The sequence below is a fragment of the Corythoichthys intestinalis genome, chromosome 11 (genome assembly GCF_030265065.1).
Source record: "Corythoichthys intestinalis isolate RoL2023-P3 chromosome 11, ASM3026506v1, whole genome shotgun sequence".
Lineage (NCBI taxonomy): Eukaryota > Metazoa > Chordata > Actinopteri > Syngnathiformes > Syngnathidae > Corythoichthys > Corythoichthys intestinalis.
In genome coordinates, this window is record NC_080405.1 from 5,276,067 (window position 1) to 5,302,780 (window position 26,714).

Genomic DNA, 26,714 nt, shown 5'->3' on the forward strand with positions numbered 1-26,714 from the left:
GGTTCATCTTTTGTACCAGAACAGATCTCCTTCGCCTTTTTTATAGCTATATTTCACAAGCTTTGCCAGCTTACGAACTGAACTGAACTGGTTCGTCTTTTGTACCAGAACAGATCTCCTTCGCCTTTTGTATAGCTATATTTCACAAATTTTGCCAGCTTACGGCCATACTACCCTGAGAACGCCCGATCAGATCTCCTTCGCCTTTTGTATAGCGATATTTCACAAGCTTTGCCAGCTTACGGCCATACTACCCTGAGAACGCCCGATCTCGTCTGATCTCGGAAGCTAAGCAGGGTCGGGCCTGGTTAGTACTTGGATGGGAGACCGCCTGGGAATACCAGGTGCTGTAAGCTTTTTGGTTTATTTCATTAAAAAGAAAGAACAGACAGATCTTGTTGGTATCAACTGAGGTCGATGTACTGTCTTGTTAGTTTTGTGGTTGGAGCTCACATCGGGTTGAGTTTGCAGCTCTCGTTTTCACCCAACTCTGTGCGTTTTAAATGGTGATTACCTAGTTAGCTGCCATTGACAGCACGAGATGACCAGACCACTTGAAATCTAATTTCCCTCAGGGAACCTGACTGAACTGAACTGAACTGGTTCGTCTTTTGTACCAGAACACATCTCCTTCGCCTTTTGTATAGCTATATTTCACAAATTTTGCCAGCTTACGGCCATACTACCCTGAGAACGCCGGATCTCGTCTGATCTCGGAAGCTAAGCAGGGTCGGGCCTGGTTAGTACTTGGATGGGAGACCGCCTGGGAATACCAGGTGCTGTAAGCTTTTTGGTTTATTTCATGACAAAGAAAGAACAGACAGATCTTGTTGGTATCAACTGAGGTCAATGTACTGTCTTGTTAGTTTTGTGGTTGGAGCTCACATTTGGTTGAGTTTGCAGCTCTCGTTTTCACCCAACTCTGTGCGTTTTAGATGGTGATTACCTCGTTAGCTGCCATTGACAGCACGAGATGACCAGACCACTTGAAACCTAACTTCCCTCAGGGAACCTGACTGAACTGAACTGAACTGGTTCGTCTTTTGTACCAGAACAGATCTCCTTCGCCTTTTGTATAGCTATATTTCACAAATTTTGCCAGCTTACGGCCATACTACCCTGAGAACGCCCGATCAGATCTCCTTCGCCTTTTGTATAGCGATATTTCACAAGCTTTGCCAGCTTACGGCCATACTACCCTGAGAACGCCCGATCTCGTCTGATCTCGGAAGCTAAGCAGGGTCGGGCCTGGTTAGTACTTGGATGGGAGACCGCCTGGGAATACCAGGTGCTGTAAGCTTTTTGGTTTATTTCATTAAAAAGAAAGAACAGACAGATCTTGTTGGTATCAACTGAGGTCGATGTACTGTCTTGTTAGTTTTGTGGTTGGAGCTCACATCGGGTTGAGTTTGCAGCTCTCGTTTTCACCCAACTCTGTGCGTTTTAAATGGTGATTACCTCGTTAGCTGCCATTGACAGCACGAGATGACCAGACCACTTGAAACCTAATTTCACTCAGGGAACCTTACTGAACTGGTTCATCTTTTGTACCAGAACAGATCTCCTTCGCCTTTTGTATAGCTATATTTCACAAGTTTTGCCAGTTTACGGCCATACTACCCTGAGAACGCCCGATCTCGTCTGATCTCGGAAGCTAAGCAGGGTCGGGCCTGGTTAGTACTTGGATGGGAGACCGCCTGGGAATACCAGGTGCTGTAAGCTTTTTGGTTTATTTCATGACAAAGAAAGAACAGACAGATCTTGTTGGTATCAACTGAGGTCGATGTACTGTCTTGTTAGTTTTGTGGTTGGAGCTCACATCGGGTTGAGTTTGCAGCTCTCGTTTTCACCCAACTCTGTGCGTTTTAAATGGTGATTACCTAGTTAGCTGCCATTGACAGCACGAGATGACCAGACCACTTGAAATCTAATTTCCCTCAGGGAACCTGACTGAACTGAACTGAACTGGTTCGTCTTTTGTACCAGAACACATCTCCTTCGCCTTTTGTATAGCTATATTTCACAAGTTTTGCCAGCTTACGGCCATACTACCCTGAGAACGCCCGATCTCGTCTGATCTCGGAAGCTAAGCAGGGTCGGGCCTGGTTAGTACTTGGATGGGAGACCGCCTGGGAATACCAGGTGCTGTAAGCTTTTTGGTTTATTTCATGACAAAGAAAGAACAGACAGATCTTGTTGGTATCAACTGAGGTCGATGTACTGTCTTGTTAGTTTTGTGGTTGGAGCTCACATCGGGTTGAGTTTGCAGCTCTCGTTTTCACCCAACTCTGTGCGTTTTAAATGGTGATTACCTAGTTAGCTGCCATTGACAGCACGAGATGACCAGACCACTTGAAATCTAATTTCCCTCAGGGAACCTGACTGAACTGAACTGAACTGGTTCGTCTTTTGTACCAGAACACATCTCCTTCGCCTTTTGTATAGCTATATTTCACAAATTTTGCCAGCTTACGGCCATACTACCCTGAGAACGCCGGATCTCGTCTGATCTCGGAAGCTAAGCAGGGTCGGGCCTGGTTAGTACTTGGATGGGAGACCGCCTGGGAATACCAGGTGCTGTAAGCTTTTTGGTTTATTTCATGACAAAGAAAGAACAGACAGATCTTGTTGGTATCAACTGAGGTCAATGTACTGTCTTGTTAGTTTTGTGGTTGGAGCTCACATTTGGTTGAGTTTGCAGCTCTCGTTTTCACCCAACTCTGTGCGTTTTAGATGGTGATTACCTCGTTAGCTGCCATTGACAGCACGAGATGACCAGACCACTTGAAACCTAACTTCCCTCAGGGAACCTGACTGAACTGAACTGAACTGGTTCGTCTTTTGTACCAGAACAGATCTCCTTCGCCTTTTGTATAGCTATATTTCACAAATTTTGCCAGCTTACGGCCATACTACCCTGAGAACGCCCGATCAGATCTCCTTCGCCTTTTGTATAGCGATATTTCACAAGCTTTGCCAGCTTACGGCCATACTACCCTGAGAACGCCCGATCTCGTCTGATCTCGGAAGCTAAGCAGGGTCGGGCCTGGTTAGTACTTGGATGGGAGACCGCCTGGGAATACCAGGTGCTGTAAGCTTTTTGGTTTATTTCATTAAAAAGAAAGAACAGACAGATCTTGTTGGTATCAACTGAGGTCGATGTACTGTCTTGTTAGTTTTGTGGTTGGAGCTCACATCGGGTTGAGTTTGCAGCTCTCGTTTTCACCCAACTCTGTGCGTTTTAAATGGTGATTACCTCGTTAGCTGCCATTGACAGCACGAGATGACCAGACCACTTGAAACCTAATTTCACTCAGGGAACCTTACTGAACTGGTTCATCTTTTGTACCAGAACAGATCTCCTTCGCCTTTTGTATAGCTATATTTCACAAGTTTTGCCAGTTTACGGCCATACTACCCTGAGAACGCCCGATCTCGTCTGATCTCGGAAGCTAAGCAGGGTCGGGCCTGGTTAGTACTTGGATGGGAGACCGCCTGGGAATACCAGGTGCTGTAAGCTTTTTGGTTTATTTCATGACAAAGAAAGAACAGACAGATCTTGTTGGTATCAACTGAGGTCGATGTACTGTCTTGTTAGTTTTGTGGTTGGAGCTCACATCGGGTTGAGTTTGCAGCTCTCGTTTTCACCCAACTCTGTGCGTTTTAAATGGTGATTACCTAGTTAGCTGCCATTGACAGCACGAGATGACCAGACCACTTGAAATCTAATTTCCCTCAGGGAACCTGACTGAACTGAACTGAACTGGTTCGTCTTTTGTACCAGAACACATCTCCTTCGCCTTTTGTATAGCTATATTTCACAAATTTTGCCAGCTTACGGCCATACTACCCTGAGAACGCCGGATCTCGTCTGATCTCGGAAGCTAAGCAGGGTCGGGCCTGGTTAGTACTTGGATGGGAGACCGCCTGGGAATACCAGGTGCTGTAAGCTTTTTGGTTTATTTCATGACAAAGAAAGAACAGACAGATCTTGTTGGTATCAACTGAGGTCAATGTACTGTCTTGTTAGTTTTGTGGTTGGAGCTCACATTTGGTTGAGTTTGCAGCTCTCGTTTTCACCCAACTCTGTGCGTTTTAGATGGTGATTACCTCGTTAGCTGCCATTGACAGCACGAGATGACCAGACCACTTGAAACCTAACTTCCCTCAGGGAACCTGACTGAACTGAACTGAACTGGTTCGTCTTTTGTACCAGAACAGATCTCCTTCGCCTTTTGTATAGCTATATTTCACAAATTTTGCCAGCTTACGGCCATACTACCCTGAGAACGCCCGATCAGATCTCCTTCGCCTTTTGTATAGCGATATTTCACAAGCTTTGCCAGCTTACGGCCATACTACCCTGAGAACGCCCGATCTCGTCTGATCTCGGAAGCTAAGCAGGGTCGGGCCTGGTTAGTACTTGGATGGGAGACCGCCTGGGAATACCAGGTGCTGTAAGCTTTTTGGTTTATTTCATTAAAAAGAAAGAACAGACAGATCTTGTTGGTATCAACTGAGGTCGATGTACTGTCTTGTTAGTTTTGTGGTTGGAGCTCACATCGGGTTGAGTTTGCAGCTCTCGTTTTCACCCAACTCTGTGCGTTTTAAATGGTGATTACCTCGTTAGCTGCCATTGACAGCACGAGATGACCAGACCACTTGAAACCTAATTTCACTCAGGGAACCTTACTGAACTGGTTCATCTTTTGTACCAGAACAGATCTCCTTCGCCTTTTGTATAGCTATATTTCACAAGTTTTGCCAGTTTACGGCCATACTACCCTGAGAACGCCCGATCTCGTCTGATCTCGGAAGCTAAGCATGGTCGGGCCTGGTTAGTACTTGGATGGGAGACCGCCTGGGAATACCAGGTGCTGTAAGCTTTTTGGTTTATTTCATTAAAAAGAAAGAACAGACAGATCTTGTTGGTATCAACTGAGGTCGATGTACTGTCTTGTTAGTTTTGTGGTTGGAGCTCACATCGGGTTGAGTTTGCAGCTCTCGTTTTCACCCAACTCTGTGCGTTTTAAATGGTGATTACCTCGTTAGCTGCCATTGACAGCACGAGATGACCAGACCACTTGAAACCTAATTTCACTCAGGGAACCTTACTGAACTGGTTCATCTTTTGTACCAGAACAGATCTCCTTCGCCTTTTGTATAGCTATATTTCACAAGTTTTGCCAGCTTACGGCCATACTACCCTGAGAACGCCCGATCTCGTCTGATCTCGGAAGCTAAGCAGGGTCGGGCCTGGTTAGTACTTGGATGGGAGACCGCCTGGGATTACCAGGTGCTGTAAGCTTTTTGGTTTATTTCATGACAAAGAAAGAACAGACAGATCTTGTTGGTATCAACTGAGGTCGATGTACTGTCTTGTTAGTTTTGTGGTTGGAGCTCACATCGGGTTGAGTTTGCAGCTCTCGTTTTCACCCAACTCTGTGCGTTTTAAATGGTGATTACCTCGTTAGCTGCCATTGACAGCACGAGATGACCAGACCACTTGAAACCTAATTTCACTCAGGGAACCTTACTGAACTGGTTCATCTTTTGTACCAGAACAGATCTCCTTCGCCTTTTTTATAGCTATATTTCACAAGCTTTGCCAGCTTACGAACTGAACTGAACTGGTTCGTCTTTTGTACCAGAACAGATCTCCTTCGCCTTTTGTATAGCTATATTTCACAAATTTTGCCAGCTTACGGCCATACTACCCTGAGAACGCCCGATCAGATCTCCTTCGCCTTTTGTATAGCGATATTTCACAAGCTTTGCCAGCTTACGGCCATACTACCCTGAGAACGCCCGATCTCGTCTGATCTCGGAAGCTAAGCAGGGTCGGGCCTGGTTAGTACTTGGATGGGAGACCGCCTGGGAATACCAGGTGCTGTAAGCTTTTTGGTTTATTTCATTAAAAAGAAAGAACAGACAGATCTTGTTGGTATCAACTGAGGTCGATGTACTGTCTTGTTAGTTTTGTGGTTGGAGCTCACATCGGGTTGAGTTTGCAGCTCTCGTTTTCACCCAACTCTGTGCGTTTTAAATGGTGATTACCTAGTTAGCTGCCATTGACAGCACGAGATGACCAGACCACTTGAAACCTAACTTCCCTCAGGGAACCTGACTGAACTGAACTGAACTGGTTCGTCTTTTGTACCAGAACAGATCTCCTTCGCCTTTTGTATAGCTATATTTCACAAATTTTGCCAGCTTACGGCCATACTACCCTGAGAACGCCGGATCTCGTCTGATCTCGGAAGCTAAGCAGGGTCGGACCTGGTTAGTACTTGGATGGGAGACCGCCTGGGAATACCAGGTGCTGTAAGCTTTTTGGTTTATTTCATGACAAAGAAAGAACAGACAGATCTTGTTGGTATCAACTGAGGTCAATGTACTGTCTTGTTAGTTTTGTGGTTGGAGCTCACATTTGGTTGAGTTTGCAGCTCTCGTTTTCACCCAACTCTGTGCGTTTTAGATGGTGATTACCTCGTTAGCTGCCATTGACAGCACGAGATGACCAGACCACTTGAAACCTAACTTCCCTCAGGGAACCTGACTGAACTGAACTGAACTGGTTCGTCTTTTGTACCAGAACAGATCTCCTTCGCCTTTTGTATAGCTATATTTCACAAATTTTGCCAGCTTACGGCCATACTACCCTGAGAACGCCCGATCAGATCTCCTTCGCCTTTTGTATAGCGATATTTCACAAGCTTTGCCAGCTTACGGCCATACTACCCTGAGAACGCCCGATCTCGTCTGATCTCGGAAGCTAAGCAGGGTCGGGCCTGGTTAGTACTTGGATGGGAGACCGCCTGGGAATACCAGGTGCTGTAAGCTTTTTGGTTTATTTCATTAAAAAGAAAGAACAGACAGATCTTGTTGGTATCAACTGAGGTCGATGTACTGTCTTGTTAGTTTTGTGGTTGGAGCTCACATCGGGTTGAGTTTGCAGCTCTCGTTTTCACCCAACTCTGTGCGTTTTAAATGGTGATTACCTCGTTAGCTGCCATTGACAGCACGAGATGACCAGACCACTTGAAACCTAATTTCACTCAGGGAACCTTACTGAACTGGTTCATCTTTTGTACCAGAACAGATCTCCTTCGCCTTTTGTATAGCTATATTTCACAAGTTTTGCCAGCTTACGGCCATACTACCCTGAGAACGCCCGATCTCGTCTGATCTCGGAAGCTAAGCAGGGTCGGGCCTGGTTAGTACTTGGATGGGAGACCGCCTGGGAATACCAGGTGCTGTAAGCTTTTTGGTTTATTTCATGACAAAGAAAGAACAGACAGATCTTGTTGGTATCAACTGAGGTCGATGTACTGTCTTGTTAGTTTTGTGGTTGGAGCTCACATCGGGTTGAGTTTGCAGCTCTCGTTTTCACCCAACTCTGTGCGTTTTAAATGGTGATTACCTCGTTAGCTGCCATTGACAGCACGAGATGACCAGACCACTTGAAACCTAACTTCCCTCAGGGAACCTGACTGAACTGAACTGAACTGGTTCGTCTTTTGTACCAGAACAGATCTCCTTCGCCTTTTGTATAGCTATATTTCACAAATTTTGCCAGCTTACGGCCATACTACCCTGAGAACGCCCGATCAGATCTCCTTCGCCTTTTGTATAGCGATATTTCACAAGTTTTGCCAGCTTACGGCCATACTACCCTGAGAACGCCCGATCTCGTCTGATCTCGGAAGCTAAGCAGGGTCGGGCCTGGTTAGTACTTGGATGGGAGACCGCCTGGGAATGGCTCATGACCCCCCCAAGTCCCTATTGCTGATCCTGGGGTTGAGCAGATCCTGGGGTCTGATCTTTCCTCTAGGATGCCATCTGCTGACCTGTTTGTCAATTTTTTTTAATGACCCTTCTCCTTTACTCGCCTGCCCTTTCAGTGATTTCCTTTTGCTTTTGATAAATGTCAGGTGCTTTAAAATAACATCTCCTTGCAGGGAATTTATTTCATTCCCAAATCATAATCCTACGTACCTAAAATCAAAAGTAAGACCAAAGGCTAAACAAAGTACTAAAATTCAGAAAAGATAAATATCATACAGCAAGCATTTGAGGCATTATTTTAGACACTTAACTATCAAAATCCTTTTTTCAGTGTGAGCTGTGCCAAAGTTAGATTGATGCATAATGAAAAGAGAACAGTTTTTAAAAAATAAATATTTTTATTGAATGTATATATTATTTTCAAAATGTCAAGTATCTATAAAACATTTTCTGCAAATATAGCTATTTTAAGGAGGCAAATATAACAAACGTATTTTTCAACATTCAAAAGCATATTCATAGTAAAATTTAGAAGTCAGTGCTTGAGATAGTAATAAGCTACATTAAGTACAGAGGACAATCATTACACATTCATTAGAAAACAACAGTGCCCAGTTTGCAAGGCAAAGGGGTGAGGAGAAAAGGAGCACGAAGGTGCAGTGGAAAAAGCTGCCTGATGCCACAAAGATACCATACCATATGATACCATAAAGAAATTGTCAATTTAAAAAATGACATAAAAAGTGGCTAAAAGTGATACTATCAATTAGCATATTTTCAAGTTTTGATTACTGTAGGGAATAGTGTATTTTCCCACATTTTTCTTTCAAGTGGCAAAAAGTAGAATTATGATTTTGGTTTGGTACACAAAGTAGCAAACATTCAAATGTAAAGTGCACATTCATGTAGAGCAGCATTCAAGTACAAAATGGTGTGTGCAAAAATGAGAATAATGATTTAACCCCCATATGTTATTGCACTTTGAAAAGTCAGTTTTGCAAAGAAGGCGACTAGACAGCAGAACAAGCGGCCTCAATGCTACAAAGATATTGTCATTTGAAAAATTCTTTTAAAAAGTAGTAAAATCAATAAGAGCTGTTTTAGTGCAAAGTTGCTTTAGACAGCAAAACAAGCGGCCTCAACGCTACAAAGCGGAAGTAAGCTGCCTGATACATTAATGACTCTCAAGGGCTTTGAGAATATATGAAAATATTTTTTAAAAGTGGCCATATCAATTAGAATAACTTAAACTTCTAGATAAATAAATGAAATAAAATGGGGATGGCATGGCTCAGTGGTAGAGTAGTTGTCCCCCAACCCAGAGGTTGTGGCTTCAATTCTCTGCCCTGGTGAACTTGCCTAAATATCCTTGAGCAAGATACTGAACCCCACATTGCTCCTGGTGCTGCGTCACCAGTAGGTAGATGGCGATGTAGTGTAAAGCGCTTTGAGCGCCTTGAAAGGTGGAAAAGCACTATACAAATATAAAACTATTTACAAATAAAATACAAACAAATAGAAACCACAGAGAACAAATAGTGACCTACTCAGAAGTCTCCAAAAAACATGCAATAACACAATACACAGCAAACAGCAACAACAGCTGTGGAAACTGCCAACAGTCTGGTGAGGCTTTATAGAGGTTGAGTGTTCCTCTTCTCCAGTTCCTTGTCCACCACACTTTTAAAATGTTCATAACTGGTGTAGACATCTTCAAAACCAGGCGTGGTGGATTTGCCGGTCTTGGGGCAAAAAGTGAATAGTTTCTGGCTGCTCCTACCCACTTTGTCTTTGGATGGCATGTATCTTTTGCGCATGCCACCACACTGTGGTACTTGGCAAGCCCCACACGGTCTGTGTGACTTGTTGGGCATTATGGGCTTGACCTTGGGTGCAGGTGGGGGCAGAACAGACACTAACAACTGACCGCAGGAGGGCCCAGCAAACTGGACCGATGGGGCCCGAGGCTGTGCAGGGACCACCAGCAGTATTGGTGCTGCTGAAACGCCGGATGGCAGTGCAGATGCTGATGTGCTGGTGGCAGGCTTGGGCTGGATGGGCCTAGTGGTTAAAGATTGCGCTTGTGGCTGTGGTACTGGGTTCGCATCATCAAAGTCCAATCTGCAAATACAGAACACAGGCCATAAGAATTCACTTCTGGGAATTCATTTATATGGCTTGGGCATTTAACACATTTACATTACATTCAGTCATTTATCAGACACTTTTATCCAAAGCGACGAACAATTTGGAGATACAGTCAAGCTGCCTTAGTTGCCATGAGATAACAAGTGCAGAAAAAAAGGTAAGTATGTGAGTCAGTGCAATTTAGAAGTGCTTGCAGAACAATTCTGTTTTTAAACGTTTTTTTGAAAACTTTGATGATTCGCGCCAGCCACGGTTAACATCTCTTACACCGGCCAACAGAGTCCTTTCTGGCGACGCCCCCCCTGCACTCTACATAAAAGACATAATTCTGAGCAACTCACCTCCGCTTTTCTCCACGCCTTTTCCCAGCAATGTGATGGTGCGCCTCGTACTGGACTTGGGGTCTTTCTGGCTGTGGCAGAGATGAAGGCAAGGCAGGAGCATCGGGCAGTCGCTGGTCCGAAAGCACGGTGCGGTGGGGCTTGGCTCTGGGCTGCACCGTCGCCCTGTAGTTGGCCACCTTCTCCTCTCTGCGGAGGAAGCTGGAGATGGACTTACTGTTTATGTTGGGCAGTGGGATGCTGAGGCTACAGAGAACGGGGTCGTCTCTCACTCGATCCGCAATCCTCCTGTACCGGCCCTTGATGGAGGTTGACACTTTGCTAGGAGAAGTGAAGTTAGAGCTGGGTGGGCGGCTGCGGAGCATCTTAATGAGCAGGTACAGCAGACGACTGTCTTCTGTCACCTGTGCAGCCTGCGCATACCTCATCCAGCCAAACTTTGTTTTTTGAGCAGCGCTGCTCTCTGGCGTGTCCAGGCCGAGGCAACGGCCGAAGAGGGTATAGCCCCACCTGGACTCGTACTTCTTCACAAAGCTGGAGGTGGTCTTATCGTGCTCGTAGAGGGAGCCTGCGGCCAAGCTGATTTTTCGCCGAAGGTCGACACTCACCAGGTAGCGGTCATCCTCGTCAGCCAGCTCCAGCAGCAGCAGGGCCAGGGCCTCGACCTCCTCTATCCCCGGCAGATGGAGATGGCGCTGGCTCACCAGGACATCCTGCAGAGCGGGGCTTTCCTCCTCTTCCACCTTCACGGCCTGGGTGAGGGCAGCGTGCTCCACGCAGACGCCATCTACGGGGTCCACCACCTCCTCCTCCATGGCAACACCCTCATCATCATCCTGTTCCTCCGCAGCTGCCCTGGGCTCCTCCCCCTCCTCCCCATGGGCCACCTCTTCCTCCTCCTGCTGCGCCTGCTCTTCCTCCACTGCAAACACAGCATTTGTGGGATCAGTACAATTTGCCTCAGTGCTTACTGGAAGTTGACGTTAATTTCCATCTACATGATTACATATGCTTTACCTTTCTGTGCGTAGTACTGCCGTGGCGTGAACGCGGTGGACTGGCACAGAGCATACTCCACCCCTAGTAGCTCCTCCTCCTCTGGGTGTTGGTACTGGTCGGGGTAGGGCAGAGGAGCAGCAAAGTTGGGCTCCAGCATGTGCTGCTTGCCAAACAGCACCTCAGCGTGGTGGTTCATGCGCTGGATCTGCCGGGCGTCCATGCATGTTGTCTGCCGCCCCTGACCACCAGCCACCCGGAGGGATTCCATCCTGGTGTTCCACTGCACGGCAAACGCAATCAGGTACACCTAATACACAATTTAAAAAAACAAAAACGACGCATACATAGATTGAAATAGAATACCTTTGCCACTATACAAACTAGAAAGAGATTTGATGCTTTCCCATTGAGTACACACCAAAACATAAATAAGAAACAAAAACATAAAGAAAAAAGATTATTATTACAATATGAGTGCTGGATTGAGTTCAGAAGGGTGACAGCTCTTGGGAAGATACTGATGTTTTACATGATGTTTGAAAAACAATAACGCAAAATGAAACAAAATACTGAAAATGTGTGTATTTCCTTTTCATGGCTCACTTGAAATGGCATGATCCCACATCTGCTGGACGGAATGGCGTTGTACAGGTGTGCGTGTAGCCCCTCAAGGGAGTTGCTGCCACGACGGCACCTGTACTTGTTCAGCTGCACCCCATTCAGCACCACTGTCTTTACGGACACGTAGAGCTGAATGCCAGGAGGATCCTGCAAAACACAGAACATGGCACACAGCATGGCTCTCAGCCTGGCATACCAGTATGCACCAATGACAAGCGTTTAACATGGACGTGAACCCACTTACCTGCATACATCCGAAATGTTTACTTGAGGTGGCCCAGTGTGCATCTACTGCCTCAGCAGACTTGAACAGCGGGATGCCGTCAATGTCGAGACCTGCCGGCCCCTTGAAGTCAGCCAGAATAAACTCCACGACAGAAGCAGTCTCCTACTGAAACATGCAGCGGAGAGTATAGTTACTCCTAATGACAAATATGCTACGACATGTATTTTATCCAGGGAATGTAAATCTAATGTTTTTGCCAATGATGCAGGGGTGGGGAATGAAAGTACTTTTTACTTAAGTACTACCCAAGTACTGGAATCCAGTACTCTGACCACCCCTGCGTGAGGTTTTTTCTCTATTTTCAGGTGGTTAAAAAACAATGTGTTCTTACACACCTCAATCCCACGTGTGACACGCCTGACGTAGGCCTTGACCTGATGGGCTTTGAGGAAACCGATCATCTCCTGGTCCGAATACTGTGCGTAGAGCTCTGGACTGCCACTCCTCACTGCTTTTACCAAAAGCATCATGTCTGCCCTGTTGTAGGCAAGCACCGCCCCTGCCATGGCACTCATGAACGCGCCGTACTTGGAGTGGCTCTGCTTGATGACCACTGAGTCCCAGCGGTGCAGCCAGTGGCGGATGTCCAAGCGCACCACGGTCCCCCTCTGCACCCGATCATCAAAAAGGGTCTCCAAAAATGAGGAGCCACTGTCTCTGAAATGACATTGAAAAAAAAAAACGATGTTGAGAAAAAAAAACGATGTTGAACAAGATTACTACAGGTGTTTTGCTCTGTGCTGTTTTATGTCGTCATGTTGTTTCATAATGTCATGTTAGGATTATTAAATGCCATAGAAAGGAATAGCTTTTTTTCTTTTAATCTTACCGGCAGCAGTTGTTGTCTGCGTAGATGATTTTAGGAGGGGGCGTGTTAGAGCGCTCAAACCGGGCCACCAGACCTCTGGCCATGCGGGCGTAACACCCCTCCGACTCTGCCGCCACCACCACAGTGGTCAGGAACTGGCCCCACTCGTTCAGGACGCTGGTGACATATTGCATGGTTCCCTGGCCTTCCCCATACACCTTCTTCAGAATCTGAAATGATAAAAAGAAAACACAAAAAACATAGCCGCTGAAAAAATTGAGAGATCATTTAAAAATTATCAAGTGTTTTTCAGGTGTTACTATCACTCGCTCTGTGTTTGAGCAAAATGAACATCATAGATTTGTTCTGTGAACATACCTTTCGTGTGCCGTCGATGCACAACACTTCACCAGTCACAGAGAGGATCTGGTTGCGGTAGACGGGCATCCTCTCCATCTCCATGATGAGGTGCGCACGCCTGAGCACTCTGGCAGATGGAAGTGGAGACTGAGGAATGGGAGGGGTGTAAGTGCCAGCCGGCTTGGCAAAAGACAGGATGCCCCGCTGAGATCCCCCTGCTGCAGCTGCTGTCTCGGCTGTGTGGGCCTCATATAGCAGGGTCTGGTACAGGTCCCGCTGCTCCAAGTACCACTCGTCGTGGCCCTGCTGCAGAAGACGCCGCACTTTGGCCATGCTCACAGCGTTGATCCGGTCACTGAGGAGGGAGGCCACACCTCTGTCCACAGCACGCTTCCCACAGAGGACGGCAGGGAACTTCTTCCTGATGGCAGGGGCCAGGCTCATCAGGATCCTGGGACTGTAGGCCAGCCAGATGTACTGCTGCCGAGTGCCTTGCTCTTCCTCCTCCTCCTCTTTCCAATCAGCGCCTGCTCCCTTCCTCAGCCGCTCACAGTGTGGGCACTTCAACCTCTCCGTGAGGAGGGTGTAATTGTACTGCATGCCGCACACTTGCCTGGCGTAGGTGCCGAAGCCCTTCTTCTCCAGGTACTCCCCCGGTGGCGCGGGGCAGTTGACGTTGGGGCAGCGGATCATGGCTTTCATCACGCCAACCGGGCGCCAGAAGAAGGTTGGTGTGGTGAAGAAGGACAGCATGTTGGGCAGCGTTCCCTTGATGGACAGAGGAGGTGGGGGCGGGTGGAACTCCATCTTCTCTTTCAACAGCTTCCTTTCCACCATCTCTCCTCGGACGTTCTTGTACTTGGACGCCTTCTCATACAGGCCATAGGTGCCATCAGACTTGAGCCACTTGATATTGGCCGGAGCAATGCCAAGGGCTTGGCTGGACTTGGGTGGCTGCTCCCAGTACTTCTGCCAACCCTCCAGTAGGATGTCAGCAGGGGCACAGGGAGCCTGACGGGATGGCGCAGCTGGCTGACTGGTCGAGGGAGTTAGCTCTCCCACAGTGGTGATGTGAGAGGACACAGCCACCTCCGACTCATCCAGGAGACTTTCTAAATGGACGCACGCACAAACACATAGAGACAGACACCCAAACAAGCGCGTGCACACAAACACACACACACACACAAACAGAAAATGTTTACGGTAGTTAAGTAGCAGTAAATGTGATATTGAATCAAACATGACAAATATAGACATGCAAACCAAAGCACAAGACATACACACACACTCTGATCTGGAATGACAGAGGACGACAAGTTTCATTGACTATGGAAAGAAATTTCACGGTCATACGACAATAAAATCCTTGTATCCTTGTAAGTCATGCCCAAATCAGCTTAAAATGTTACCTGCAACAGCCAACAGCTCTGCATCAGTGGCAAAGTGGGAATCATGCTGGAGTTGTGACTGAGAAGAAGCCTCAGTCTTTGCTTCTTGTTTCTGCAGAAATAATCATGATGCAGCTGTAAGACACTCACACATACCCAGCTTTGACATGTGAAAAACTATACAGAATAAAACATGAGAATACCTTCACTCTCCTATCCAGGTGGCACATGACAGAAGGGAAGACTTGCACATACTCCAGCATGCGCTTCTTTTGCCAATTCAGCTGCTCGTTCCTCTCCCCCTTCTGCACGTACTCCGCCAGCAGCCACACAACCCAGCCCACAGCGTTCTCGAGGAGCCATCGGAAAGACTGCCCAGCATACTTTCCAAAGGTGAGGACCAATTGGCCTCTCCACAGTTCGCCACCAGCCTTCATTCCAGCTGCCTCCGCTGTCTGGGGGTCATGCCAGGTGGGGTCCACCACCACAGTGTTGGAAGCCACGGCCACTGCTGCCTCGCTGCACTGGAGGCGGGCCTCTCCCTGGCGGTACAGAGGGATGCTGGGATATTGGTGGAGCTTCATGTGATCCCGCAAATGAGGCGCAGTGCTGAAACTCTTCCCACACACACTACACTCATGCTCCTTTGGGGCATGAAGCTTCATGTGGCGGGTCAAGTTGGACTTCTCTGTGAAGTGCTTATCGCAAACACTGCAAATATGTTTGTTGTGCTCCATCGTGTTTGTAATCTGGTGGCATAGTGCAAGTCATATATGAGTACTTGTACTTGTATTTTTATTAGGATCCCCATTAGCTGATGAAAAGATTCGCTACTCTTCCTGGGGTCCACACAAAACATAAAACAGACAAAACATCAAGCTAAGCCTGTCACATCAACATACTAATCAACATAGGCTATACTGTATATAAAATAAAGAATTCTTATCTTGAAAAATTTACACACTGAAACAAACATAATTCAACATGCTAACATAAAGACGGAAGAAAGTTAGTAAGGAGGTAAATAGATAATATAAGGTAATATATAAGACGACAACAACAAAGAGGCTTACATTACATATTACATCAGTGATTCAAATACAGTTGACCCTAAAGTACTGCTTTATTTGTTTCTTGAAATTAGTACTTGGTCACATAACTATAATAATAATTTGGTTAAAGTGCTCAAAGTTAAACAAATGACACAATAACCTATGAAATAGGCTTATATAGCCATCTGAAGACAAAAAGTGCACGGACGTACACAACCACACACGCACACACACACACAGCCCCCGGTACAATTGTTTTGATACATTACTAGAAATGCTTCTCCACTCCCACCGAAATTGTAAAATACCATGGTCAAAGCATAAATCCGACATTAAAAAAAAAAAAAAAAAATGCCACGGAAGGCTTGCGCTGTCAGGAGATTAATTTATCCAGTCGACTATTGTCTGAATGCAGACAGCCGCTTCGTTGCCCAAAATACACAAGCCGTTCAAATTTGTGTTCTTCGTGATCATTAGTTTAGAAAGAAATATCGTACCGAGGTATATAGTTTGATTGAGAAGAGACACGCTTCGTAAATTGCGTTAAAACAAACATCGTATGGATTTCATGTTTCGCCTTAAAACCAAATGTCTTATTTTCAAACAATAAGCGCAAATGTTTAAACAGCCTTACCTCGAAGGAATCACCATCGGAAACAACATTAACAGCATTACGCTTAGCCAAGAAGCTAAAACAATAAATGTTTAAACTCTCTCGTAGCCTTCTCGTAGTGCCGTGTTTTGAATGAGTCAAAAATGGCGGTGTCGAGAGAGGACGTACCCGGCGTCAAGAGCTGCGACGCGATTGGTCAACTGACGACGAGCCTCGGTGAACGATTGGCTGCCCGCTCAGTCAATGATTGGTCCCCCGCCATAGTCGGTCAATGATTGGCTGCCCGCTCAGTCAGCTTCAGTCAACTATTGGTCCTCTCGATGGGCCGTAGGGACTTAGGGGAGAATTCACTTGGGAATACCAGGTGCTGTAAGCTTTTTGGTTTATTTCATGACAAAGAAAGAACAGACAGATCTTGTTGGTATCAACTGAGGTCAATGTACTGTCTTGTTAGTTTTGTGGTTGGAGCTCACATTTGGTTGAGTTTGCAGCTCTCGTTTTCACCCAACTCTGTGCGTTTTAGATGGTGATTACCTCGTTAGCTGCCATTGACAGCACGAGATGACCAGACCACTTGAAACCTAACTTCCCTCAGGGAACCTGACTGAACTGAACTGAACTGGTTCGTCTTTTGTACCAGAACAGATCTCCTTCGCCTTTTGTATAGCTATATTTCACAAATTTTGCCAGCTTACGGCCATACTACCCTGAGAACGCCCGATCAGATCTCCTTCGCCTTTTGTATAGCGATATTTCACAAGCTTTGCCAGCTTACGGCCATACTACCCTGAGAACGCCCGATCTCGTCTGATCTCGGAAGCTAAGCAGGGTCGGGCCTGGTTAGTACTTGGATGGGAGACCGCCTGGGAATACCAGGTGCTGTAAGCTTTTTGGTTTATTTCATTAAAAAGAAAGAACAGACAGATCTTGTTGGTATCAACTGAGGTCGATGTACTGTCTTGTTAGTTTTGTGGTTGGAGCTCACATCGGGTTGAGTTTGCAGCTCTCGTTTTCACCCAACTCTGTGCGTTTTAAATGGTGATTACCTCGTTAGCTGCCATTGACAGCACGAGATGACCAGACCACTTGAAACCTAATTTCACTCAGGGAACCTTACTGAACTGGTTCATCTTTTGTACCAGAACAGATCTCCTTCGCCTTTTGTATAGCTATATTTCACAAGTTTTGCCAGCTTACGGCCATACTACCCTGAGAACGCCCGATCTCGTCTGATCTCGGAAGCTAAGCAGGGTCGGGCCTGGTTAGTACTTGGATGGGAGACCGCCTGGGAATACCAGGTGCTGTAAGCTTTTTGGTTTATTTCATGACAAAGAAAGAACAGACAGATCTTGTTGGTATCAACTGAGGTCGATGTACTGTCTTGTTAGTTTTGTGGTTGGAGCTCACATCGGGTTGAGTTTGCAGCTCTCGTTTTCACCCAACTCTGTGCGTTTTAAATGGTGATTACCTCGTTAGCTGCCATTGACAGCACGAGATGACCAGACCACTTGAAACCTAATTTCACTCAGGGAACCTTACTGAACTGGTTCATCTTTTGTACCAGAACAGATCTCCTTCGCCTTTTTTATAGCTATATTTCACAAGCTTTGCCAGCTTACGGCCATACTACCCTGAGAACGCCCGATCTCGTCTGATCTCGGAAGCTAAGCAGGGTCGGGCCTGGTTAGTACTTGGATGGGAGACCGCCTGGGAATACCAGGTGCTGTAAGCTTTTTGGTTTATTTCATGACAAAGAAAGAACAGACAGATCTTGTTGGTATCAACTGAGGTCAATGTACTGTCTTGTTAGTTTTGTGGTTGGAGCTCACATTTGGTTGAGTTTGCAGCTCTCGTTTTCACCCAACTCTGTGCGTTTTAGATGGTGATTACCTCGTTAGCTGCCATTGACAGCACGAGATGACCAGACCACTTGAAACCTAACTTCCCTCAGGGAACCTGACTGAACTGAACTGAACTGGTTCGTCTTTTGTACCAGAACAGATCTCCTTCGCCTTTTGTATAGCTATATTTCACAAATTTTGCCAGCTTACGGCCATACTACCCTGAGAACGCCTGATCTCGTCTGATCTCGGAAGCTAAGCAGGGTCGGGCCTGGTTAGTACTTGGATGGGAGACCGCCTGGGAATACCAGGTGCTGTAAGCTTTTTGGTTTATTTCATTAAAAAGAAAGAACAGACAGATCTTGTTGGTATCAACTGAGGTCGATGTATTGTCTTGTTAGTTTTGTGGTTGGAGCTCACATCGGGTTGAGTTTGCAGCTCTCGTTTTCACCCAACTCTGTGCGTTTTAAATGGTGATTACCTCGTTAGCTGCCATTGACAGCACGAGATGACCAGACCACTTGAAACCTAACTTCCCTCAGGGAACCTGACTGAACTGAACTGAACTGGTTCGTCTTTTGTACCAGAACAGATCTCCTTCGCCTTTTGTATAGCTATATTTCACAAATTTTGCCAGCTTACGGCCATACTACCCTGAGAACGCCGGCTCTCGTCTGATCTCGGAAGCTAAGCAGGGTCGGACCTGGTTAGTACTTGGATGGGAGACCGCCTGGGAATACCAGGTGCTGTAAGCTTTTTGGCTTATTTCATGACAAAGAAAGAACAGACAGATCTTGTTGGTATCAACTGAGGTCAATGTACTGTCTTGTTAGTTTTGTGGTTGGAGCTCACATTTGGTTGAGTTTGCAGCTCTCGTTTTCACCCAACTCTGTGCGTTTTAGATGGTGATTACCTCGTTAGCTGCCATTGACAGCACGAGATGACCAGACCACTTGAAACCTAACTTCCCTCAGGGAACCTGACTGAACTGAACTGAACTGGTTCGTCTTTTGTACCAGAACAGATCTCCTTCGCCTTTTGTATAGCTATATTTCACAAATTTTGCCAGCTTACGGCCATACTACCCTGAGAACGCCCGATCAGATCTCCTTCGCCTTTTGTATAGCGATATTTCACAAGCTTTGCCAGCTTACGGCCATACTACCCTGAGAACGCCCGATCTCGTCTGATCTCGGAAGCTAAGCAGGGTCGGGCCTGGTTAGTACTTGGATGGGAGACCGCCTGGGAATACCAGGTGCTGTAAGCTTTTTGGTTTATTTCATTAAAAAGAAAGAACAGACAGATCTTGTTGGTATCAACTGAGGTCGATGTACTGTCTTGTTAGTTTTGTGGTTGGAGCTCACATCGGGTTGAGTTTGCAGCTCTCGTTTTCACCCAACTCTGTGCGTTTTAAATGGTGATTACCTCGTTAGCTGCCATTGACAGCACGAGATGACCAGACCACTTGAAACCTAATTTCACTCAGGGAACCTTACTGAACTGGTTCATCTTTTGTACCAGAACAGATCTCCTTCGCCTTTTGTATAGCTATATTTCACAAGTTTTGCCAGCTTACGGCCATACTACCCTGAGAACGCCCGATCTCGTCTGATCTCGGAAGCTAAGCAGGGTCGGGCCTGGTTAGTACTTGGATGGGAGACCGCCTGGGAATACCAGGTGCTGTAAGCTTTTTGGTTTATTTCATGACAAAGAAAGAACGGACAGATCTTGTTGGTATCAACCCTGGTCAATGTACTGTCTTGTTAGTTTTGTGGTTGGAGCTCACATTGGGTTGAGTTTGCAGCTCTCGTTTTCACCCAACTCTGTGCGTTTTAAATGGTGATTACCTCGTTAGCTGCCATTGACAGCACGAGATGACCAGACCACTTGAAACCTAACTTCCCTCAGGGAACCTGACTGAACTGAACTGAACTGGTTCGTCTTTTGTACCAGAACAGATCTCCTTCGCCTTTTGTATAGCTATATTTCACAAATTTTGCCAGCTTACGGCCATACTACCCTGAGAACGCCCGATCTCGTCTGATCTCGGAAGCTAAGCAGGGTCGGGCCTGGTTAGTACTTGGATGGGAGACCGCCTGGGAATACCAGGTGCTGTAAGCTTTTTGGTTTATTTCATGACAAAGAAAGAACAGACAGATCTTGTTGGTATCAACTGAGGTCAATGTACTGTCTTGTTAGTTTTGTGGTTGGAGCTCACATTTGGTTGAGTTTGCAGCTCTCGTTTTCACCCAACTCTGTGCGTTTTAGATGGTGATTACCTCGTTAGCTGCCATTGACAGCACGAGATGACCAGACCACTTGAAACCTAACTTCCCTCAGGGAACCAGACTGAACTGAACTGAACTGGTTCGTCTTTTGTACCAGAACACATCTCCTTCGCCTTTTGTATAGCTAAATTTCACAAATTTTGCCTGCTTACGGCCATACTACCCTGAGAATGCCCGATCTCGTCTGATCTCGGAAGCTAAGCAGGGTCGGGCCTGGTTAGTACTTGGATGGGAGACCGCCTGGGAATACCAGGTGCTGTAAGCTTTTTGGTTTATTTCATTAAAAAGAAAGAACAGACAGATCTTGTTGGTATCAACTGAGGTCGATGTATTGTCTTGTTAGTTTTGTGGTTGGAGCTCACATCGGGTTGAGTTTGCAGCTCTCGTTTTCACCCAACTCTGTGCGTTTTAGATGGTGATTACCTCGTTAGCTGCCATTGACAGCACGAGATGACCAGACCACTTGAAACCTAACTTCCCTCAGGGAACCTAACTGAACTGAACTGAACTGGTTCGTCTTTTGTACCAGAACAGATCTCCTTCGCCTTTTGTATAGCTATATTTCACAAATTTTGCCAGCTTACGGCCATACTACCCTGAGAACGCCCGATCAGATCTCCTTCGCCTTTTGTATAGCGATATTTCACAAGCTTTGCCAGCTTACGGCCATACTACCCTGAGAACGCCCGATCTCGTCTGATCTCGGAAGCTAAGCAGGGTCGGGCCTGGTTAGTACTTGGATGGGAGACCGCCTGGGAATACCAGGTGCTGTAAGCTTTTTGGTTTATTTCATGACAAAGAAAGAACAGACAGATCTTGTTGGTATCAACTGAGGTCGATGTACTGTCTTGTTAGTTTTGTGGTTGGAGCTCACATTGGGTTGAGTTTGCAGCTCTCGTTTTCACCCAACTCTGTGCGTTTTAAATGGTGATTACCTCGTTAGCTGCCATTGACAGCACGAGATGACCAGACCACTTGAAATCTAATTTCCCTCAGGGAACCTGACTGAACTGAACTGAACTGAACTGGTTCGTCTTTTGTACCAGAACACATCTCCTTCGCCTTTTGTATAGCTATATTTCACAAATTTTGCCAGCTTACGGCCATACTACCCTGAGAACGCCCGATCTCGTCTGATCTCGGAAGCTAAGCAGGGTCGGGCCTGGTTAGTACTTGGATGGGAGACCGCCTGGGAATACCAGGTGCTGTAAGCTTTTTGGTTTATTTCATGACAAAGAAAGAACAGACAGATCTTGTTGGTATCAACTGAGGTCAATGTACTGTCTTGTTAGTTTTGTGGTTGGAGCTCACATTTGGTTGAGTTTGCAGCTCTCGTTTTCACCCAACTCTGTGCGTTTTAGATGGTGATTACCTCGTTAGCTGCCATTGACAGCACGAGATGACCAGACCACTTGAAACCTAACTTCCCTCAGGGAACCTGACTGAACTGAACTGAACTGGTTCGTCTTTTGTACCAGAACAGATCTCCTTCGCCTTTTGTATAGCTATATTTCACAAATTTTGCCAGCTTACGGCCATACTACCCTGAGAACGCCCGATCAGATCTCCTTCGCCTTTTGTATAGCGATATTTCACAAGCTTTGCCAGCTTACGGCCATACTACCCTGAGAACGCCCGATCTCGTCTGATCTCGGAAGCTAAGCAGGGTCGGGCCTGGTTAGTACTTGGATGGGAGACCGCCTGGGAATACCAGGTGCTGTAAGCTTTTTGGTTTATTTCATTAAAAAGAAAGAACAGACAGATCTTGTTGGTATCAACTGAGATCGATGTACTGTCTTGTTAGTTTTGTGGTTGGAGCTCACATCGGGTTGAGTTTGCAGCTCTCGTTTTCACCCAACTCTGTGCGTTTTAAATGGTGATTACCTCGTTAGCTGCCATTGACAGCACGAGATGACCAGACCACTTGAAACCTAATTTCACTCAGGGAACCTTACTGAACTGGTTCATCTTTTGTACCAGAACAGATCTCCTTCGCCTTTTGTATAGCTATATTTCACAAGTTTTGCCAGCTTACGGCCATACTACCCTGAGAACGCCCGATCTCGTCTGATCTCGGAAGCTAAGCAGGGTCGGGCCTGGTTAGTACTTGGATGGGAGACCGCCTGGGAATACCAGGTGCTGTAAGCTTTTTGGTTTATTTCATGACAAAGAAAGAACGGACAGATCTTGTTGGTATCAACCCTGGTCAATGTACTGTCTTGTTAGTTTTGTGGTTGGAGCTCACATTGGGTTGAGTTTGCAGCTCTCGTTTTCACCCAACTCTGTGCGTTTTAAATGGTGATTACCTCGTTAGCTGCCATTGACAGCACGAGATGACCAGACCACTTGAAACCTAACTTCCCTCAGGGAACCTGACTGAACTGAACTGAACTGGTTCGTCTTTTGTACCAGAACAGATCTCCTTCGCCTTTTGTATAGCTATATTTCACAAATTTTGCCAGCTTACGGCCATACTACCCTGAGAACGCCCGATCAGATCTCCTTCGCCTTTTGTATAGCGATATTTCACAAGCTTTGCCAGCTTACGGCCATACTACCCTGAGAACGCCCGATCTCGTCTGATCTCGGAAGCTAAGCAGGGTCGGGCCTGGTTAGTACTTGGATGGGAGACCGCCTGGGAATACCAGGTGCTGTAAGCTTTTTGGTTTATTTCATTAAAAAGAAAGAACAGACAGATCTTGTTGGTATCAACTGAGGTCGATGTACTGTCTTGTTAGTTTTGTGGTTGGAGCTCACATCGGGTTGAGTTTGCAGCTCTCGTTTTCACCCAACTCTGTGCGTTTTAAATGGTGATTACCTCGTGAGCTGCCATTGACAGCACGAGATGACCAGACCACTTGAAACCTAATTTCACTCAGGGAACCTTACTGAACTGGTTCATCTTTTGTACCAGAACAGATCTCCTTCGCCTTTTGTATAGCTATATTTCACAAGTTTTGCCAGCTTACGGCCATACTACCCTGAGAACGCCCGATCTCGTCTGATCTCGGAAGCTAAGCAGGGTCGGGCCTGGTTAGTACTTGGATGGGAGACCGCCTGGGAATACCAGGTGCTGTAAGCTTTTTGGTTTATTTCATGACAAAGAAAGAACAGACAGATCTTGTTGGTATCAACTGAGGTCGATGTACTGTCTTGTTAGTTTTGTGGTTGGAGCTCACATCGGGTTGAGTTTGCAGCTCTCGTTTTCACCCAACTCTGTGCGTTTTAAATGGTGATTACCTCGTTAGCTGCCATTGACAGCACGAGATGACCAGACCACTTGAAACCTAATTTCACTCAGGGAACCTTACTGAACTGGTTCATCTTTTGTACCAGAACAGATCTCCTTCGCCTTTTGTATAGCTATATTTCACAAGTTTTTCCAGCTTACGGCCATACTACCCTGAGAACGCCCGATCAGATCTCCTTCGCCTTTTGTATAGCGATATTTCACAAGCTTTGCCAGCTTACGGCCATACTACCCTGAGAACGCCCGATCTCGTCTGATCTCGGAAGCTAAGCAGGGTCGGGCCTGGTTAGTACTTGGATGGGAGACCGCCTGGGAATACCAGGTGCTGTAAGCTTTTTGGTTTATTTCATTAAAAAGAAAGAACAGACAGATCTTGTTGGTATCAACTGAGATCGATGTACTGTCTTGTTAGTTTTGTGGTTGGAGCTCACATCGGGTTGAGTTTGCAGCTCTCGTTTTCACCCAACTCTGTGCGTTTTAAATGGTGATTACCTCGTTAGCTGCCATTGACAGCACGAGATGACCAGACCACTTGAAACCTAATTTCACTCAGGGAACCTTACTGAACTGGTTCATCTTTTGTACCAGAACAGATCTCCTTCGCCTTTTGTATAGCTATATTTCACAAGTTTTGCCAGCTTACGGCCATACTACCCTGAGAACGCCCGATCTCGTCTGATCTCGGAAGCTAAGCAGGGTCGGGCCTGGTTAGTACTTGGATGGGAGACCGCCTGGGAATACCAGGTGCTGTAAGCTTTTTGGTTTATTTCATGACAAAGAAAGAACGGACAGATCTTGTTGGTATCAACCCTGGTCAATGTACTGTCTTGTTAGTTTTGTGGTTGGAGCTCACATTGGGTTGAGTTTGCAGCTCTCGTTTTCACCCAACTCTGTGCGTTTTAAATGGTGATTACCTCGTTAGCTGCCATTGACAGCACGAGATGACCAGACCACTTGAAACCTAACTTCCCTCAGGGAACCTGACTGAACTGAACTGAACTGGTTCGTCTTTTGTACCAGAACAGATCTCCTTCGCCTTTTGTATAGCTATATTTCACAAATTTTGCCAGCTTACGGCCATACTACCCTGAGAACGCCCGATCAGATCTCCTTCGCCTTTTGTATAGCGATATTTCACAAGCTTTGCCAGCTTACGGCCATACTACCCTGAGAACGCCCGATCTCGTCTGATCTCGGAAGCTAAGCAGGGTCGGGCCTGGTTAGTACTTGGATGGGAGACCGCCTGGGAATACCAGGTGCTGTAAGCTTTTTGGTTTATTTCATTAAAAAGAAAGAACAGACAGATCTTGTTGGTATCAACTGAGGTCGATGTACTGTCTTGTTAGTTTTGTGGTTGGAGCTCACATCGGGTTGAGTTTGCAGCTCTCGTTTTCACCCAACTCTGTGCGTTTTAAATGGTGATTACCTCGTGAGCTGCCATTGACAGCACGAGATGACCAGACCACTTGAAACCTAATTTCACTCAGGGAACCTTACTGAACTGGTTCATCTTTTGTACCAGAACAGATCTCCTTCGCCTTTTGTATAGCTATATTTCACAAGTTTTGCCAGCTTACGGCCATACTACCCTGAGAACGCCCGATCTCGTCTGATCTCGGAAGCTAAGCAGGGTCGGGCCTGGTTAGTACTTGGATGGGAGACCGCCTGGGAATACCAGGTGCTGTAAGCTTTTTGGTTTATTTCATGACAAAGAAAGAACAGACAGATCTTGTTGGTATCAACTGAGGTCGATGTACTGTCTTGTTAATTTTGTGGTTGGAGCTCACATCGGGTTGAGTTTGCAGCTCTCGTTTTCACCCAACTCTGTGCGTTTTAAATGGTGATTACCTCGTTAGCTGCCATTGACAGCACGAGATGACCAGACCACTTGAAACCTAATTTCACTCAGGGAACCTTACTGAACTGGTTCATCTTTTGTACCAGAACAGATCTCCTTCGCCTTTTGTATAGCTATATTTCACAAGTTTTGCCAGCTTACGGCCATACTACCCTGAGAACGCCCGATCTCGTCTGATCTCGGAAGCTAAGCAGGGTCGGGCCTGGTTAGTACTTGGATGGGAGACCGCCTGGGAATACCAGGTGCTGTAAGCTTTTTGGTTTATTTCATGACAAAGAAAGAACAGACAGATCTTGTTGGTATCAACTGAGGTCAATGTACTGTCTTGTTAGTTTTGTGGTTGGAGCTCACATTTGGTTGAGTTTGCAGCTCTCGTTTTCACCCAACTCTGTGCGTTTTAGATGGTGATTACCTCGTTAGCTGCCATTGACAGCACGAGATGACCAGACCACTTGAAACCTAACTTCCCTCAGGGAACCAGACTGAACTGAACTGAACTGGTTCGTCTTTTGTACCAGAACACATCTCCTTCGCCTTTTGTATAGCTAAATTTCACAAATTTTGCCTGCTTACGGCCATACTACCCTGAGAATGCCCGATCTCGTCTGATCTCGGAAGCTAAGCAGGGTCGGGCCTGGTTAGTACTTGGATGGGAGACCGCCTGGGAATACCAGGTGCTGTAAGCTTTTTGGTTTATTTCATTAAAAAGAAAGAACAGACAGATCTTGTTGGTATCAACTGAGGTCGATGTATTGTCTTGTTAGTTTTGTGGTTGGAGCTCTCATCGGGTTGAGTTTGCAGCTCTCGTTTTCACCCAACTCTGTGCGTTTTAGATGGTGATTACCTCGTTAGCTGCCATTGACAGCACGAGATGACCAGACCACTTGAAACCTAACTTCCCTCAGGGAACCTGACTGAACTGAACTGAACTGGTTCGTCTTTTGTACCAGAACAGATCTCCTTCGCCTTTTGTATAGCTATATTTCACAAATTTTGCCAGCTTACGGCCATACTACCCTGAGAACGCCCGATCAGATCTCCTTCGCCTTTTGTATAGCGATATTTCACAA

At 46.2% G+C, this 26,714-nt stretch overlaps 1 protein-coding gene, 37 non-coding genes and 1 pseudogene across 41 annotated transcripts; 38 read left to right on the forward strand and 1 right to left on the reverse strand.

Annotated features, from left to right (window-relative positions):
- Positions 1 to 237: 237 nt before the first annotated feature.
- LOC130926027 (5S ribosomal RNA) lies at positions 238 to 356 on the forward strand. Its single transcript, XR_009066054.1, has one exon. It is a non-coding gene; the product is annotated as a 5S ribosomal RNA (ribosomal RNA).
- A 313-nt stretch (positions 357 to 669) lies between these two features.
- Positions 670 to 788, forward strand: LOC130925109 (5S ribosomal RNA). Its single transcript, XR_009065397.1, has one exon. It is a non-coding gene; the product is annotated as a 5S ribosomal RNA (ribosomal RNA).
- A 393-nt stretch (positions 789 to 1,181) lies between these two features.
- On the forward strand, positions 1,182 to 1,300 carry LOC130926028 (5S ribosomal RNA). Its single transcript, XR_009066055.1, has one exon. It is a non-coding gene; the product is annotated as a 5S ribosomal RNA (ribosomal RNA).
- Positions 1,301 to 1,603: 303 nt separating this feature from the next.
- On the forward strand, positions 1,604 to 1,722 carry LOC130924668 (5S ribosomal RNA). The gene has a single exon (XR_009064968.1). It is a non-coding gene; the product is annotated as a 5S ribosomal RNA (ribosomal RNA).
- Positions 1,723 to 2,035: 313 nt separating this feature from the next.
- Positions 2,036 to 2,154, forward strand: LOC130926029 (5S ribosomal RNA). Its single transcript, XR_009066056.1, has one exon. It is a non-coding gene; the product is annotated as a 5S ribosomal RNA (ribosomal RNA).
- A 313-nt stretch (positions 2,155 to 2,467) lies between these two features.
- On the forward strand, positions 2,468 to 2,586 carry LOC130925110 (5S ribosomal RNA). The gene has a single exon (XR_009065398.1). It is a non-coding gene; the product is annotated as a 5S ribosomal RNA (ribosomal RNA).
- Positions 2,587 to 2,979: 393 nt separating this feature from the next.
- Positions 2,980 to 3,098, forward strand: LOC130926030 (5S ribosomal RNA). Its single transcript, XR_009066057.1, has one exon. It is a non-coding gene; the product is annotated as a 5S ribosomal RNA (ribosomal RNA).
- Positions 3,099 to 3,401: 303 nt separating this feature from the next.
- Positions 3,402 to 3,520, forward strand: LOC130924669 (5S ribosomal RNA). Its single transcript, XR_009064969.1, has one exon. It is a non-coding gene; the product is annotated as a 5S ribosomal RNA (ribosomal RNA).
- Positions 3,521 to 3,833: 313 nt separating this feature from the next.
- On the forward strand, positions 3,834 to 3,952 carry LOC130925111 (5S ribosomal RNA). The gene has a single exon (XR_009065399.1). It is a non-coding gene; the product is annotated as a 5S ribosomal RNA (ribosomal RNA).
- A 393-nt stretch (positions 3,953 to 4,345) lies between these two features.
- LOC130926032 (5S ribosomal RNA) lies at positions 4,346 to 4,464 on the forward strand. The gene has a single exon (XR_009066059.1). It is a non-coding gene; the product is annotated as a 5S ribosomal RNA (ribosomal RNA).
- A 303-nt stretch (positions 4,465 to 4,767) lies between these two features.
- LOC130925156 (5S ribosomal RNA) lies at positions 4,768 to 4,886 on the forward strand. The gene has a single exon (XR_009065444.1). It is a non-coding gene; the product is annotated as a 5S ribosomal RNA (ribosomal RNA).
- Positions 4,887 to 5,189: 303 nt separating this feature from the next.
- Positions 5,190 to 5,308, forward strand: LOC130925172 (5S ribosomal RNA). Its single transcript, XR_009065460.1, has one exon. It is a non-coding gene; the product is annotated as a 5S ribosomal RNA (ribosomal RNA).
- A 472-nt stretch (positions 5,309 to 5,780) lies between these two features.
- LOC130926033 (5S ribosomal RNA) lies at positions 5,781 to 5,899 on the forward strand. The gene has a single exon (XR_009066060.1). It is a non-coding gene; the product is annotated as a 5S ribosomal RNA (ribosomal RNA).
- Positions 5,900 to 6,212: 313 nt separating this feature from the next.
- Positions 6,213 to 6,331, forward strand: LOC130925293 (5S ribosomal RNA). Its single transcript, XR_009065577.1, has one exon. It is a non-coding gene; the product is annotated as a 5S ribosomal RNA (ribosomal RNA).
- A 393-nt stretch (positions 6,332 to 6,724) lies between these two features.
- LOC130926034 (5S ribosomal RNA) lies at positions 6,725 to 6,843 on the forward strand. The gene has a single exon (XR_009066061.1). It is a non-coding gene; the product is annotated as a 5S ribosomal RNA (ribosomal RNA).
- A 303-nt stretch (positions 6,844 to 7,146) lies between these two features.
- Positions 7,147 to 7,265, forward strand: LOC130926035 (5S ribosomal RNA). The gene has a single exon (XR_009066062.1). It is a non-coding gene; the product is annotated as a 5S ribosomal RNA (ribosomal RNA).
- Positions 7,266 to 7,658: 393 nt separating this feature from the next.
- LOC130925756 (uncharacterized) lies at positions 7,659 to 7,781 on the forward strand (annotated as a pseudogene).
- Positions 7,782 to 8,388: 607 nt separating this feature from the next.
- On the reverse strand, positions 8,389 to 13,093 carry LOC130924371 (uncharacterized). 4 transcript variants are annotated; one of them, XM_057850905.1, is made up of 9 exons: positions 13,013 to 13,093; positions 12,519 to 12,840; positions 12,142 to 12,288; positions 11,880 to 12,044; positions 11,295 to 11,583; positions 10,701 to 11,199; positions 10,550 to 10,598; positions 10,278 to 10,478; positions 9,774 to 9,909 (listed from the first exon to the last, which is right to left on the reverse strand). In XM_057850905.1, the coding sequence occupies exons 3-9, from the start codon at positions 12,145 to 12,147 to the stop codon at positions 9,898 to 9,900; spliced, it is 1,221 nt and encodes a 406-aa protein (XP_057706888.1). In that variant the 5' UTR covers positions 12,148 to 12,288; positions 12,519 to 12,840; positions 13,013 to 13,093; the 3' UTR covers positions 9,774 to 9,897. The 4 variants fall into 4 exon arrangements, with proteins under 4 accessions (XP_057706886.1, XP_057706885.1, XP_057706888.1 ...); XM_057850903.1 differs by having other exon boundaries at positions 8,389 to 9,909; positions 10,278 to 10,598; XM_057850904.1 differs by having other exon boundaries at positions 10,550 to 11,199.
- Positions 13,094 to 17,176: 4,083 nt separating this feature from the next.
- Positions 17,177 to 17,295, forward strand: LOC130926036 (5S ribosomal RNA). The gene has a single exon (XR_009066063.1). It is a non-coding gene; the product is annotated as a 5S ribosomal RNA (ribosomal RNA).
- A 303-nt stretch (positions 17,296 to 17,598) lies between these two features.
- Positions 17,599 to 17,717, forward strand: LOC130926038 (5S ribosomal RNA). The gene has a single exon (XR_009066065.1). It is a non-coding gene; the product is annotated as a 5S ribosomal RNA (ribosomal RNA).
- A 303-nt stretch (positions 17,718 to 18,020) lies between these two features.
- LOC130926039 (5S ribosomal RNA) lies at positions 18,021 to 18,139 on the forward strand. Its single transcript, XR_009066066.1, has one exon. It is a non-coding gene; the product is annotated as a 5S ribosomal RNA (ribosomal RNA).
- A 313-nt stretch (positions 18,140 to 18,452) lies between these two features.
- Positions 18,453 to 18,571, forward strand: LOC130924781 (5S ribosomal RNA). The gene has a single exon (XR_009065080.1). It is a non-coding gene; the product is annotated as a 5S ribosomal RNA (ribosomal RNA).
- A 313-nt stretch (positions 18,572 to 18,884) lies between these two features.
- On the forward strand, positions 18,885 to 19,003 carry LOC130925518 (5S ribosomal RNA). The gene has a single exon (XR_009065793.1). It is a non-coding gene; the product is annotated as a 5S ribosomal RNA (ribosomal RNA).
- Positions 19,004 to 19,396: 393 nt separating this feature from the next.
- Positions 19,397 to 19,515, forward strand: LOC130926041 (5S ribosomal RNA). Its single transcript, XR_009066067.1, has one exon. It is a non-coding gene; the product is annotated as a 5S ribosomal RNA (ribosomal RNA).
- A 303-nt stretch (positions 19,516 to 19,818) lies between these two features.
- Positions 19,819 to 19,937, forward strand: LOC130926042 (5S ribosomal RNA). Its single transcript, XR_009066068.1, has one exon. It is a non-coding gene; the product is annotated as a 5S ribosomal RNA (ribosomal RNA).
- A 313-nt stretch (positions 19,938 to 20,250) lies between these two features.
- LOC130926043 (5S ribosomal RNA) lies at positions 20,251 to 20,369 on the forward strand. Its single transcript, XR_009066069.1, has one exon. It is a non-coding gene; the product is annotated as a 5S ribosomal RNA (ribosomal RNA).
- Positions 20,370 to 20,682: 313 nt separating this feature from the next.
- Positions 20,683 to 20,801, forward strand: LOC130924700 (5S ribosomal RNA). The gene has a single exon (XR_009064999.1). It is a non-coding gene; the product is annotated as a 5S ribosomal RNA (ribosomal RNA).
- A 393-nt stretch (positions 20,802 to 21,194) lies between these two features.
- LOC130926045 (5S ribosomal RNA) lies at positions 21,195 to 21,313 on the forward strand. Its single transcript, XR_009066071.1, has one exon. It is a non-coding gene; the product is annotated as a 5S ribosomal RNA (ribosomal RNA).
- A 318-nt stretch (positions 21,314 to 21,631) lies between these two features.
- On the forward strand, positions 21,632 to 21,750 carry LOC130926046 (5S ribosomal RNA). The gene has a single exon (XR_009066072.1). It is a non-coding gene; the product is annotated as a 5S ribosomal RNA (ribosomal RNA).
- Positions 21,751 to 22,143: 393 nt separating this feature from the next.
- On the forward strand, positions 22,144 to 22,262 carry LOC130926047 (5S ribosomal RNA). Its single transcript, XR_009066073.1, has one exon. It is a non-coding gene; the product is annotated as a 5S ribosomal RNA (ribosomal RNA).
- Positions 22,263 to 22,565: 303 nt separating this feature from the next.
- On the forward strand, positions 22,566 to 22,684 carry LOC130926048 (5S ribosomal RNA). Its single transcript, XR_009066074.1, has one exon. It is a non-coding gene; the product is annotated as a 5S ribosomal RNA (ribosomal RNA).
- Positions 22,685 to 23,077: 393 nt separating this feature from the next.
- On the forward strand, positions 23,078 to 23,196 carry LOC130926049 (5S ribosomal RNA). The gene has a single exon (XR_009066075.1). It is a non-coding gene; the product is annotated as a 5S ribosomal RNA (ribosomal RNA).
- A 303-nt stretch (positions 23,197 to 23,499) lies between these two features.
- LOC130926050 (5S ribosomal RNA) lies at positions 23,500 to 23,618 on the forward strand. The gene has a single exon (XR_009066076.1). It is a non-coding gene; the product is annotated as a 5S ribosomal RNA (ribosomal RNA).
- Positions 23,619 to 24,001: 383 nt separating this feature from the next.
- LOC130926051 (5S ribosomal RNA) lies at positions 24,002 to 24,120 on the forward strand. The gene has a single exon (XR_009066077.1). It is a non-coding gene; the product is annotated as a 5S ribosomal RNA (ribosomal RNA).
- Positions 24,121 to 24,423: 303 nt separating this feature from the next.
- Positions 24,424 to 24,542, forward strand: LOC130926052 (5S ribosomal RNA). Its single transcript, XR_009066078.1, has one exon. It is a non-coding gene; the product is annotated as a 5S ribosomal RNA (ribosomal RNA).
- Positions 24,543 to 24,935: 393 nt separating this feature from the next.
- On the forward strand, positions 24,936 to 25,054 carry LOC130926053 (5S ribosomal RNA). The gene has a single exon (XR_009066079.1). It is a non-coding gene; the product is annotated as a 5S ribosomal RNA (ribosomal RNA).
- Positions 25,055 to 25,357: 303 nt separating this feature from the next.
- On the forward strand, positions 25,358 to 25,476 carry LOC130926054 (5S ribosomal RNA). The gene has a single exon (XR_009066080.1). It is a non-coding gene; the product is annotated as a 5S ribosomal RNA (ribosomal RNA).
- A 303-nt stretch (positions 25,477 to 25,779) lies between these two features.
- Positions 25,780 to 25,898, forward strand: LOC130926057 (5S ribosomal RNA). Its single transcript, XR_009066082.1, has one exon. It is a non-coding gene; the product is annotated as a 5S ribosomal RNA (ribosomal RNA).
- A 313-nt stretch (positions 25,899 to 26,211) lies between these two features.
- Positions 26,212 to 26,330, forward strand: LOC130924701 (5S ribosomal RNA). Its single transcript, XR_009065000.1, has one exon. It is a non-coding gene; the product is annotated as a 5S ribosomal RNA (ribosomal RNA).
- The last annotated feature ends 384 nt before the right edge of the window (positions 26,331 to 26,714 follow it).

Bases quoted from the DNA above. Each gene is read 5' to 3' on its own strand.
- LOC130924371 (XM_057850902.1), bottom strand. The intron at 11,584-11,879 runs GTGAGCCATGAA...ATTGTGTATTAG, and splicing joins GTGGGATCATGCCATTTCAA to GTGTACCTGATTGCGTTTGC. The intron at 9,910-10,277 runs GTGAGTTGCTCA...CTGTATTTGCAG, and splicing joins AGGCGTGGAGAAAAGCGGAG to ATTGGACTTTGATGATGCGA.